This window comes from Muntiacus reevesi, chromosome 1 (genome assembly GCF_963930625.1).
Source record: "Muntiacus reevesi chromosome 1, mMunRee1.1, whole genome shotgun sequence".
NCBI lineage: Eukaryota > Metazoa > Chordata > Mammalia > Artiodactyla > Cervidae > Muntiacus > Muntiacus reevesi.
In genome coordinates, this window is record NC_089249.1 from 11,966,300 (window position 1) to 11,979,955 (window position 13,656).

General features: G+C 37.6%; 2 protein-coding genes across 4 annotated transcripts in view; one reads left to right on the forward strand and one right to left on the reverse strand.

Moving 5' to 3' along the window:
• The window catches only part of NUP37 (nucleoporin 37), a 40,945-nt gene extending 30,486 nt beyond the window's left edge, over positions 1 to 10,459 (reverse strand). Inside the window, exons 1-2 of one of the 2 annotated variants that reach the window (XM_065937885.1) lie at positions 10,389 to 10,459; positions 8,950 to 9,165 (exon numbers count right to left, since the gene is read on the reverse strand). In XM_065937885.1, coding sequence (XP_065793957.1) covers positions 8,950 to 9,105 — 156 coding nt within the window. In that variant the 5' untranslated portion in view covers positions 9,106 to 9,165; positions 10,389 to 10,459. The other variant, XM_065937893.1, reaches the window with a different exon arrangement.
• A 60-nt stretch (positions 10,460 to 10,519) lies between these two features.
• PARPBP (PARP1 binding protein) overlaps positions 10,520 to 13,656 on the forward strand; it is a 62,535-nt gene continuing 59,398 nt past the window's right edge. The window contains exons 1-2 of one of the 2 annotated variants that reach the window (XM_065937863.1): positions 10,536 to 10,604; positions 11,070 to 11,138. In XM_065937863.1, coding sequence (XP_065793935.1) covers positions 11,127 to 11,138 — 12 coding nt within the window. In that variant the 5' untranslated portion in view covers positions 10,536 to 10,604; positions 11,070 to 11,126. Of the gene's footprint in view, positions 10,605 to 11,069; positions 11,139 to 13,656 lie in introns of both variants that reach the window. The other variant, XM_065937873.1, reaches the window with a different exon arrangement.

Sequence of the window (13,656 nt, forward strand, 5' to 3'; positions counted from 1 at the left end):
ACACAACTGAGTGACTTCACTTTCACTTTCTTTTCAACTAGTTTACTGAACAACAACAAAAATATCCAAAGCCGTCTAAGTGTTACAAAATAACTAAGATAACTAAAAACAATGTACTTGTTATGCTTTATCTCAAGAGACAATTTATTCCTAATAATAAATATATTTCACAGCAAACACAATGAAAATGGAATGCTCTAAGAATTAGAATGTTTTAGGTAAATGAAGTAACATGCATGGATTATCAAATAACAATATAAAAAATTTATACTGAACAGTTTTGATTATGTATAAGATACCTTGTACCTTATGAAGCCTCAGTCATTATAAAGAGTATCAGTGATTTTCACATAGTATTCCTCATGGCACTAATTGGACACAGCTCAGCAACTAACACTTTCACTTTCATAGATGTGTGGGATTGAACAAACTTGTTCATCTATACCATTACTATGAATAGTGGATGTGTAAATTACTGGTCAGTCTTTTAGATTTGGGTAAGATGTTTAATAAACTCAGCTTATCTATTTGATTTAGTACTACTAAAATGATTTCAGTTTATTCTCATGGGACGACAAGAATGAATTTTGAAAAGTCAAGTCATCTTTGTCTGGCAATATGGACAATAACCTGAAAAACTTTTTGACTACAAAAATAATGCAAAAATCCAAATCCAGAGAAGCAACTGAGCACAGAGGCATAAAGCTATCTTAAGGACATCTGCCCACATCCAATAATTAATAACTTTTGTTTGTAGGGACAGAAGACAAAACTTAGTGCCTACATAAAGAGGGATGCAGATCAGGGACCTCTGCATAGAACCAGGACCTTTAACTTGGAAGTAGGGAAAACAAAAACTCGTGATCAAAAGTGCCATGTAAAATATGTACCATGGCTGAAGTTCAAGAAAAAGAAAAAGTAACTTGTGAGAAATCTCAATCATTGGCTGGCCCTAACATAAGTTTGGGGCTTGAATTCACATTAACTACGTGCTCCAGAAAATGAAAACTTATTTCAAAATGTCCGTATGTTGTTAGTGGCCCCAGGCACTTGACAGATAAAGGCAAATTCTTTTTGGATGAACTTCCTCTACCCAGGTCTCAAAATTCTCACAGGTATAGTTCAATCAAATATGATCTTATACGCATGCACTACTACACATGAAAACAAAATACCACAAACACAAACAGAAGAATCAACCTGGAGACGTTAAAAAATCAGATTAAAAAAAAAATGTATTTTTGAGGATGTAGACGAGAGAATCAAAAAATATGACTAAGCAACATGAGATTACCCAAAGTGACCAGACAGATATTAAAGAACTAAATGAAAACGTATAGATGAAAATACTATCATGAGGAAAAAATAATGCTCAAAGGAGCTGAAAGACAGATTTGAAAAACTTATTCAGAATGTAGTTAAGAGAAGACAAAAAGAGATGCTAAGAGGGATTCAGTGAGCAGGCCCACCATATAGCTAATTCGGGTTGTAGGAGAAACCAGTAGAGGGAATGGGGGAAGAGGCAAGATTTGAAGAGATAACGGCAAAGGATTCTTCATACTTGATTACAAACACCAATATGTACATTCAGAAAAAACAATAAATCCCAGGGAGCTTAAAAAGAAATCTGCAGCTATACACTATACAGTAAAACTTCAGAACACACAAGCGCTCACATATGTGTGTGCATATATGTGAGATGGGGGCAGTGAGGGAGAAGGAGCAAGAGTGAGATAAGGGTCTTAGCAATAGCAATCAGAAAGAAAAGATAGGTGTCCTATAAAAGATTAATAATTAGAACAACCATCAGCTTCTTAGCAGAAACAAATGCAGGAAGTCAGTGAAATATCTTCAAAATGATATGAAAAACTGTTGAACTGTAGCCACAACAAACTAGTGTTTCAAGAATGAAGCTGTTTTAAAGGTATTTTCATAAAAACTAAAACCAATGGTTGGCATCAATAAAGTCTCATTAAACGATCTTCTAAAGCAGGGGCTGGCAAACTATGACCAAGGAGCCAAATCTGGCCTATGGTCTGCTTTGGTATGGCCCGCAAGCTGAAAATCATTTTTATGTTTTTAAGGAGTTGTAAAAAACAAATAATAATTTGCAGCAGTCACCTTAAATGGCTGGCAAAGCTTAAAATATTCACTATTCCACAGAAGAAGTTTAAGTTTTTTCTTGTAATAAAGAATATCTTTCAAGTAAAGAAAAATGACCCCAGAAAGCAGGCCTGAGATGTAAGGAACAGTGAATGAAAAATCAAAGGCAAACATGTGCATTAATTTAAACAAATACTAGACACATAAAACGATGCTGAATTTGTGGGTTAAAATGAAAAAAAAAATGATAAAGAACTAAAATATAATAATAAGTCTGTAGTAGGTGATAATAGTTCAAGTGTCAAAGGTTCTTGCTCTATTCATGAAGATATTAATTTTAGCTCTGTCTAATTAAGGATGCATATTAAATACCTTTGGTAACCATTAGAAGAAGAGAGATAACATGTAAACTTCCAAACTATCAGGGAGGAAAAAGATGAAAGGAGAAGGTAGCAAAACACATGCAATATGCACAGGAATATGCATACTGGCAAGCTACAGGAATATGCAGGCTGCACTTTCAATAGTAAAATACTTCTTAATAGAGGAATACATTAATTGTGGTATATTCATATTATAAACTACCATACTACAGTGAAGATATATGAACTCTGACATGGGAGAATCTAATAAATACACGGTTAATTTGGTGGTGGTGGTGCTCAGTGGTGTCTGACTCTTCGCAACCCCATGGACTGTAGCCCACCAGGCTCCTCTGTCCATGCAATTTTCCAGGCAATACTCAAGTGGGTTGCCATTTCCTCCTCCAGGGGATCTTCCCGTCCCAAGGATCGAACCCGGGTCTCTTGTGTCTCCCGCACTGGTAAGTGGATTCTTTACCACTGGGCCACTTGGGAAGCCCTTTAATAACGAAGAGAAGAAGAACATAATACAAAATAATTTCACTGATGTTTAAAACATGAAAAACAATATATTGATTTGCAACACCAACACATGGGAACTGAAGAAAAATGAAATTTCAAACATGCTTATGTCCTGGGGCTGAGAAGAAAAGGTGGTAAGGAAAGAAAACCCAGGGGGCTTCAAAAGAGTTGCTAATGTTCCCTTTCTGAAGCTAGGTAGTAAGTATACAGGGATCTACTATTATTATTCTTTATACTTTTTATCAGTAATATATATTTTAAAACACCCTGTATAAGCTTAAAATATTGTCATTTAAAAAATAAATCACCTTTGTGTTATTTAAATCAAAACCCTACATGGATGTAGAGACTAAAGCAAAAATTTTCATGACAAAGTTGCCCAAGGAATCTTCTGTGTTAAGTGACTATAGTCATCCTTTATAAAAGTTTCTTAGATTATAAAATAGTATCTGGGGGAAAATTCAGGTGAAACTTGATATTTAATTGAATATATATGTCATATATATAGAAGTTATGTGAAGGATTGTTCTAAGAATTCCATTCATCCTGAATCTAAATCCAAAGTTTTAAAATGTGTACTTTAATTGAATCCTAGTGGATGTGATTTTTCCAGGATAACCTTTGGAATCCTAGCACAATCATTTCACAAACATTACATATACCTTTCTCTACATAATTCAGATACCCCTTGAAAATAACTTTACATTTCAGGTGAACTTAACAGAAAAAACTTTTTCCATAAAAACATAAAAAAGGAAACAAATGTATTTATCAAGGGAAAAAAAAAGTCATTTTATTACTTCACAACTTGTCTGTATAATAACTGTATAGTTGACAGCTAGATATGCCAAGGCAGTAATCACTAAGGAACTTAAAAATAAGGTTAGGAGCCTAATCACAGCTGACTTTATAGTTTGGGTTATATCTATTTTTCCACACTGACAAACTAATCTTTAAAAATGAACTTTTTACCATCAAAACACACTACTTTTGCTAATGTAACAAGAGTATTGACAATTAGGTCCTGTAATTCGTTATTAAAGTACATAAGGAGTTACTGGGTGGTCACGGGGATAAAGCAATCTCAGGGACTATAGAGTCTGCATTTTATGTGTCACCAGTGAAGCCTTTTTTCCTGGCAGCGATGTCCACCACTGAGCCAACTGAAAGGCCAGGGTGTGTGCGTGTGGTATAGGCAGAGGTGAATGCTATTTTGGGTTTAGCTTGAGGTGTAGGCAATATTGTATAGGCAGGAAATTAAGACACTTTGGAAAACTTGCTATAATGCACATAATTACACAAGTCTCCAGCATATTTTAGGTTGGGGCAAAGCCAGGTTGATGAAAGGGCTATTCTAAGGGTTTGAAATTGGCTGTTCCTCCCACCACACCCATTTAAGGCCAAACACAGAATTTTAGTTGGATGAGACTATAAAGTTTACCTAATCTACTTCTTTCATCTAATGCTTAAATCTCTAGTAGAACATTTGAAAAAAAATTTACATAATACTTCTCTGAACATTTCCAAGTGAGAGAGAACTAGCTACTTTCCGTGGGGAATTTATTCAATTTGGGGGTAGTTCTAATTATTAGAACAGTTCTCTTTAACATTAAACCAAAATCTGTTTCCATGCAAATTCTATTCATTGCTCCAAATTTCACTCTCTGGAACCATCACTGAGATAGTTTAACTCAGTGACAACAAATGTCTGGCCATTAACTGATCTCCACTAGGTGAACACACTCAAAGAAGCAGTTTCAGCCTTGGTCCTAAAGCACCGTAAGTAACAACTCCACTCAAACAGAATTGATGACATAAAAGTTACCATTCTGAGTCTAATCCCTCTTTCACATGATGGTTTTAAATATTTTAATGCCACTTTGAAATCTGTCTTCAAATACATTATTTCCTTTGAATCATAATACACTGCTAAGAAATGAAGTAAACACTAGATATTACTGTCAATTTACAGCATAGGATATAGAGCTGTGGTGTCCAATCTGGTGGCGATTAGCCCCATGGGATTAATAAGTGTGGGAAAAATGTGGCTGGTCCAAGATGTACACTTTATAAAGTGTAAAATCCATACCAGATTTCATAGACTTAGTATAAAAGGAATATGTAAGGATCTCATTAATAATCTTTATATTCGTTACACACATAAAATATATTGGATATGATGGGTAAAAATACATTATTAAAATTAATTTCACCTGCTTTTTACTTTACATAATGTGGTTACTACGACATTTAAATTTATATTTGTGGCTCATATTCTATTTCTATTGGACAGCACTGAATTAAATTCCTTTGGCAGCTTAATCCAATTTTGGATTGGATCTATTAAACAATATTTGGATTCTGAGCACAAAGTCTGGCATATAACAGGTGCTCAATAAAAATTTGTTAAATGAAGTCTGTCACCCAAAGCATTAGGTAGCCTTTTCAACTTCATGTTCTATATAAATTCAATGTGCTTGTCCAAGTGTTCTCATCCAAGTCCCAGTAGAGGTTGCAATTCATTATTTAAAAAAAAAAAATTTTTTTATTAGAGTATAGTTAATTTAACACAGATTTACAATGTTGTATTAGTTTTAGGTGTATGCAATTTATTATTGATGATCCTTTAAACAGAATTAGAAACCTTCATGCTCCCTCTGCTTTCTTTTACAGCGTTATCTTATTGCATTGCATTACATCTTTAAACATCTCCTTGAGAGCAGGGTCCTTGCTTTTTTAAAATATGTATCGTTAGTTCCCAGCACCTGATCTGCAATTAATGAGTATTTGACAAATATATGACACCAACCAATAGTACTATCACTTGGTTCAAATTTCCAACATATTCAAAAGAATATCATAAAATTCTGAAAAAATGCTTTGCTGAAATTCAAATTTACTATATCAGTAGTTTTCCTAATAGTCTTAGAGTGAGGATTGCCTTTCTGACAGAAAAGTGAAATCTTTCCATTCAGTTTTTCCTAGTTTTTTTCAAGATAAGAAACAGAGTGCGACAGAACCTGAAAGTTCTTTTTTTTTTTTTTTTTTTAGAACCTGAAAGTTCTAACATGAGAGACTAGGAACAATGTTCGATGGTGCTTAATGGGATAAAAAAATAATTTCAGAAGAAGCAATCTGAATCTCCCCTGGCAAATTACTGGAACTCATTTCTCAAGGACTGTTTGAACTATGGCTTCAACTTCTCTGAATAGAAGCCCAGGAGGAAAAGAACAGGGGTTTAAAAATGTGGTACAGAGTTTGTTTCTTCAGTTATCAGTCAGATAATTCCTTGCATTTCTTTAAAGTAGAATGGACACTCCATGAGGACAGAGACAGTTGTTTAACTGTATTCCTAGTACCTGGCACAGAAGATAATTTGTGTTCACTGCTTGATAGATTAATAAAAGTCCAATACTTTCCTTAGGTTATTGGGTTTAAGACCCACATTGCCAGTCTCACAGTCTAAGGGTCCACAGGGATAATGCCTATGACCACAAACAGTAACAGAGCAATACAAATGTTTCTGCTCTTTTTTTTCTCATTTTGTCGCTTTCCATCTTTTGCTTCCTTTTTCTCTCTGCTACCCATTACTTCTTTGCCTTCTTTTTCCTCTCTTCTTGACTTTCTCCCTCAGAATTTCTTTGCTGAACATAAAGCAAAGCATATTTTTTTCAGTACTTTTGAATACTATTAGCTATTAATTTCAAAAGCACTGAAGCAAAATTCAATTTCATCTGTAGGGGGGTGCTTTTTTCTTTTGTAGGTTAATAGTGTGCATTAGAAAAATGGTTTCCCTTCAGTTTTTTTCAAGAGTGTGTTGTATTATTTCTCCTAACTATGTGACTTTTTATGATCCTAACCTGATGAGATCCTAACCTGGTCCAGCTGAGATCAGGCTGAGGGGCATATTCAGCTTAAAAGCTAGAAATTCCTACCCCAACCCTAAGAGGCAATGTGGGATAATGTAAGAACTCCTGTATTCTACTCAGACACCAATCAACAGAAGCTTTTAATTCATACTTTCTCTTTAGGATAAACATACATGCAGTCTACTTGTGTATAACCTAATACATTTATGCCACTGTAAAATGCCAAATTGCATTTATGATGTTAAAATACTGTAAGATACTGAACTGCCTCCTCAGTAAAAGAGGAAATAATATTTACAATATTTATTATATCACTTTGGTGATAAAGTTATTTAAAATCTTTGAAAATTGGTCACTGCCAAATTCCCTCACTACTGCTGCTGCTGCTGCTAAGTCGCTTCAGTCGTGTCTGACTCTGTGTGACCCCACAGACAGCAGCCCACCAGGCTCCTCCAGCCTCGGGATTCTCGAGGCAAGAATACTGGAGTGGGCTGCCATTGCCTTCTCAAATTACCTCACTGATTAACCTTAATCTGGGAAATAGTGTTCCATAAATAACACATTCTGATAAACAAAGGATTAACCAGAGATTCCTGAGGGTTGACCTCCCATTGTTCAAATTCTGACACGCAGAACTAGCTTTCCTGTGAGAAAACGTGGTGTGTGCCACACCATTAAATATGGGGCTGTGCCTGAGTGTGCCTGACCGAATCGATGACAGTCATATGTACTGAATGTGTCAGATACTATGTAGGAACTGTACACGCTAACTTATGACATTCATACAAAACCCTGTGAAGTACAGTTGACCCTTGAAAACCATGATTTTGAACTGTGTCCACTTATATGCAGATTATATTTTCAAAACATATGTACTAGAGGACTATATGGTTTGCTGTGGATGGAATCCATTGAGGAATGAGAGAACTACAGTTACACCTGGATATTGACTGCATCCATTGGCAGCCCTTACCTCCACAATATTTAAGAGTCAAGTGTATAATTGTTCTCATTTTTATAAAAGAGAGGTTAAGTACCTGCTCAAGGTCACATAGCTATTAAGAGATAAAGTCAGGCAGGAACAAAAACCCAGGCATTTTGACTCCAGAGTTCATGGTCTTAAAGACTATGCTGAATTGCCTTTTCAATTAGTAGATCTCACACTCTGTATACTCTAGATATATAAAAAGCATGAGAGCAACTAGGAAAGCTGGTATCATCACAGCTACAAAATCTCCTGGAAGATCATTTTTAAGCTCTCAATACTACTAGTTTGTTTTTTTTTCTATGTCAAAGTGGAATACAGAAAAGCTGGATTTAGTAATTAATCAGATCTCATTTAATTGGTATTTTCCCTGTACATAACAATGTATAGTTAATCATAACCATCAATTACTAGAACATTCCATTTCTAATCATGAGGCATAAGGGGAGCCTTTATATGTATATAGCCTTGCCCCTGAATCACAGGGTTGGGGTCAATGACTCTTCACACAGGTGAAAATCCTGGTGCAACTTGGACTAAGCCTCCCTGGTGTCTCAGATAGTAAAGACTCTGCCCACAGTAGGAGAGATCCAGTTCGATCCCTGCATCAGGAAGATCCTCTGCAGAAGGGAATGGCAACCTACTCCAGTATTCTTGCCTGGAGAATTCCATGGACAGAAGAGGAGCTTGGCAGGCTATATATGCCATGGTGTCGCAAAGAGTCTGACACCACTGAAAGACTAATACCTTCACTTTTCTCCCTGTGGGCAGTTCCTCGGCATGTGCAGAGTCAACTAACTGCAGATTCTATAGTATCCTAGTATTTTCTACTGAAAAAAAAATCCATGTATAAGTGAACTATGCAGTTCAAATCTGTGTTGTTCAAGGGTCAACTGTATTCTTCTTTACAATACTTATTCAATGTTTGCACAAATATTAGGCATATATTACTAGGAATGTCTCTCTCAGTAGTTCTTCATCTCACTTTTTTTTTTAACATTTAAGCTCAATATGCTTTCAAAGTTCAGTGAAAACTGCCGAAGGTTGTGTAAATTTTCTCATCAATGAAACATCTTCACTGTCCCTCAGGGCAGTTCTGTACACTAACCTGAAATGTGCAGGTGCCGATGAACACAAAGTTATTGCCACCATATGCAATTAGGTTTCCTGAATCCCCACTCTCAAAGGGATTGAATTCCACCACGTGCACATAATCTTCACAATCCACAGTGTAGGCAGCATTTCTTGTGGCATCTTGCTTCATCTTGTATGGCAAAACTTGTGCAGCTGCAAAAACAGCCTTCTACTGGACAAGGTCACAGAACTGTGGATTTCAGCACAGAAACAGATAGAAACCATCAAAGTGTTAGGATGTGATGACAAGCAGCTCAAAAAACAATTATTCAACTACTTTGTGAATGATACTTGCAGAGTAAGTCACTACAAAATTCTGTTTAGCTTATTTAAAGGACAGGGAGTACTTAAAGATGGAATTACACTACTAGGAAATACACTCATAAAAAATTAATGATCATTAACATTATGGAGCTCTACCTGCAAGTACCACCACTAAATATTGTACTAACATTACCATGCCTAATACTTGCACAAACCTAAGAGGGAGTTACTATGGTCCCCTTTTTACAGATGAAGAAATAGAGACTTCAGATAGTTTACTAGCTTGCCAATCTCATAAGAGGAGCCAAAATGTGAGACTTTCCTAAATGTTGGACACCAGTACAAGAAAGAGAAACACAAAAGCCTGTTTTAAAGGAGCTCACAATCCAGGGTTATTTATGATTCAATGTGAACAGTACTATAATATAAGCAGATACAAAATATACAATCTGGAGGAAGGAATGCCAAAATGGGATACAAAATAGTATTCATAAATCCAGGCACAAAACTTCAGCTAACGTTTCATGGCCTGGTGTGCATTCTGAAAGTAGCATTCCCAGATGAGGCTTATAGATTCTGAAGAGGTCACTTTTTTTGTTTTTGTTTTTAATGGGACGGTAGGAGTTGTCCTGAAAACAGCTGGGCCTGATAGCAAACACATCAAATATCTGATGAGTATCTACTAAGAAATCATATGAGTTCCACCTCGGGAAGTCTATAACCCAATAACCTTAAGAGTGAGCATCTGGGACTAAACAGTTGTAAAAGTGACCAACAGGTAAGGCAGCGGTGTGGGAAGTGCAAAAGATTCCAGATCAGGAAACTCGGTTTCTAGCTGCTCATTAAAGCAGTGTCCAGTCTAATTACAGTCTCAGGGTCTCACTGTACAAAGCGGGCTGGACTTGCTCCTCTAAAATTGCCAAAACAAGGGAGGGAGGAAACAAGGGAAGTCCCCGCATAGCCCTGACACCTCTTCCAAAACCAGGCAAATCCCGCGAGACCCCGCCACTACCTCCCGGAGCCCGAGGTCGAAAGGAAGAGGGGTGAGGAACGGCCCGAGGAGAGGAGGAACTCCCAGGGATAGAGTGGAGGCGCGTGGCGGCCGGCAGCCGAGCAGGAATGCCCCTTAGGCTCACGCGCGATACGCACCGGAAGGCGCCTGGAAGCGGCTAGAGCCGAACTGGTGCTCACCTTGGGCTGCTGCGGCGCGCGCCGGCTCTGCTTCCGGGTCAGAGGGCGGGAGCTGCGATTGGCTCCCGGGCCCTCCCGCGAGATTTAAAATGTAAACCCGCTATCTCTCAAACAGTCGCCCTTGTGCAGCCGGCGGGAGCTTTCTTCAGGGGATTTTGCACCTCCCCGAGCCAGGTGAGTGTCACTCTTTTTCTCGCCCGTCTGCATGCTTTAAGCTGCGACTTGTGAGGGTTTTTCGGTAACAGCAGAGCGCCATGTGGTTGCCTAGAGTAATATTTGTGCAGTGTTTTTGCTCCGGGGCCTGATTTTGGTCTGGGGGTGTTGAACAGAGTTCTTATATTTCCATTAATGGAGCCGAAAGGTGCTGAGGGATCATCTGCTGACTGGAAGAATAAAGTCCACAGAGCCCTACTTAGATTAGTTAGTTAGGCAGGAAACCAGGCTTAGGTAAACTCCACTTTCGCCCTCTCCCTTTTACTTCCGCCCAAGGAACTGTTAGGACCTGCATTTCCATGAGCAGCAACGATGCCCTTTTTTTATTGAGCGCCTCCTAAGTGCCCAGCACTAGGTCGATTATTTACTGTCTCACTAACGTCTCCTAATTTTATGAACAAGGAAATAATATTTTCCATTTTACAGATGAAGAAATTTATGCTCATCAGAGGTTTTAAATACTGAAGGACATACAGCCAGTAAATGGGGACCCTGGTATGTCTCTTTTATCTATCTCACACTGGCTCCCCAGTGACATTTTCCTGCCTTATTTGCTGCAGTGCAGCTTGGAATCCAAATGATAAAAACAAGTGTTTATTATCGCTGCTATCTTCTACTACTCTTTGTATGTTGCAGCCTGACATTAGAATACTTGCATAGTCATTGACTCCTTGATTTCTGGAAGTATTCTGCCTCTTTCTAGGCAGTCAGGGCTTATTACTTGGGCTCACACAGCCAGCTAACTACTGAAAGAATCAAGGCTAGAGGCTTGGCGAACTGGTGGCACTGCCTGTTTTTGTGTAGCCAGTTCGTGAGCTAAGAATGGATTTTACATGGTTGGTTGGTTGAAAAAAAAGAGTCCAGCAGAGTAATATTTTATGATATGTGAAAATTTTGTGATCTTTAAATTTCTGTAAAGTTTTGCTAAAGCCGAGCTGTGCTCATTTGTTTATGTATTGTCTGTGGCTAGTTTCACCCTGCAAGGTGAAGTTTGAATAGTTGTGAGAGACTCTATGTCCTGAATGCCTCAAATGTTTACTGTTGGAACCTTTCCAAAAGTGTTGTGACTCCTGGATGAGATGGACTTTTATATGTGCCAGGCGTTGTTCTAAAAACTTATCTTGTAATTACGTCATTTACTTTTCACAAAACCCTCTCAGATACTACTATTATTATTTTTGTTTTCAGTGCGAGGAAGCTGAGGCAGAGAGGTGACATAACTTGGAGTTCTCACAGCTTGTAAGTGCTGGAGCCGGAATTCAGAACAGTCTAATTCCAGATTAGTTTTCATTCTTAGCAATCCGAACTCATAGTATGTTTAAATAATACCAGTAAATAATTTACTAGTAGAGATTGATTCTAGGCAAACTGATCGTGTTACTGAAACTTTATTTCTTCACTTTATATTTTTTCTTTTAAGAGATGAAGGTGATATTTTGAAGAGAATTTTACTGTTTATTTGGATTTGTATTTTTGTAGATACTTTATAGTCTTCTACCTGTATCTTTAAATTGCATCCCTGATTATGTCTGCAAAATATTGTTTTGTAAATGGCACATACCCTTTTTTTTTTTTTTTTTTTTTTGATCATACAAACCCAAGATACCTAGTAAACATCCTGGATTCTGTTTATGTCATATAAAAAAAGAGAAAAAAATAACAGAGGAGTAAATTGATTGAATGTGAATAGTAAAATACCCAAAATAAGATAAGGGCATGTGACTATGTTGAAGACTAGGGTACTTAAAAGTAGGGAAAAAAAGGTGTAGTGGTATAAAAGCACACTGCTTTTGGAGTTAGGCGTCTTGAATTTAGGTTTGTTTGGCCATTTGCTAACTCAGCAACATAGGGTATCACTTTCTTCAGATGTAAAATGAGGATAATAACAGACCTTCCTCAGGACTCTTGTGAAGATTGAATGAGGTGATAAATATTAAGCTTTTGAAAAGTACCTGGCACCAAGAAACCTTCTAAATATTAGCTATTATTGTTTTGGTTGTCTATTGCTGTGTAACAGACCACTCTGAAGTTGAAGTGGCATTAAACAACAGCTATTTTAAATGTTTATGATTCTGAGGATCAACGATTAGGGCTGGACTCAGCTATGTGGTTCTCCTGGTCTTGTCTAGGATCATTTTGGGTGCTGTATGTCATCTGACAGGTTGATTGGGTCTAGATAATCTGTGATAGCCTCACTCACACGTCTGTTTGTGGTGCTGGTTATCAACTGGAGTGCCTATCAGCTGGTTCTCCTCCACACAGCCTTTCCAGCAGGCTAATTTGCAGTTCTTCATTGGTATTCTGAGAGCAGTGAGAGAGTAAGAGCTAAAACTGTAGGTTTGTGTCAGGAGGCCCCCAAGATTACCACAGGTTGGATAATTTGCTAAGAGGACTCAAAGGACTCAACATATAGTTGTATTCATGCTATAATATATTACAGCAAAAAGATGCCAGGCAAAATCAGCAAAGGGAGAAGGTACATGGGGGTGAACTCCAGGGGAAATAAAGCACAAACTTCCAAAAGTCTTCTTTAGGGGAGTCACACAGGATGTAGTTAATTCTCCCAGCAACAAGTTATGACAGCACATGAAATGTTGTCTGTCAGGGTAGCTTTTTAGAGATTCAGTGCCCAGGCTTTTTACTGGGGTTTGAACATGTAGATATCTTTCTATGTTCCCAAATTCTAGACTAAAAAGAAAAGCCTATCAGCATAAGCTATATTGTTTGTACAGTTAGTTTAAGTGCAATGAACCGTTCTTACTGAAAATCTTCCTGAAATCTTAAGTTTCCAGATGCCAACCAAGGACCAAGCCTGTAAACATGCTTTTTAAAAGATAGTAGTCTGGCCTGCCACATTAACTCTTCTGCATGGGCCTTTGGGAACTAGATCTAGGCTTGGAACTCCTGTGATGTCATTCTTGCCACATTCTATTGATCAAATCAAGTTACAAGGCTAACTCAGATTCAAAAGGGTCGAAAATAGACCACCCCTTTTGGGATAATACAGGGATGA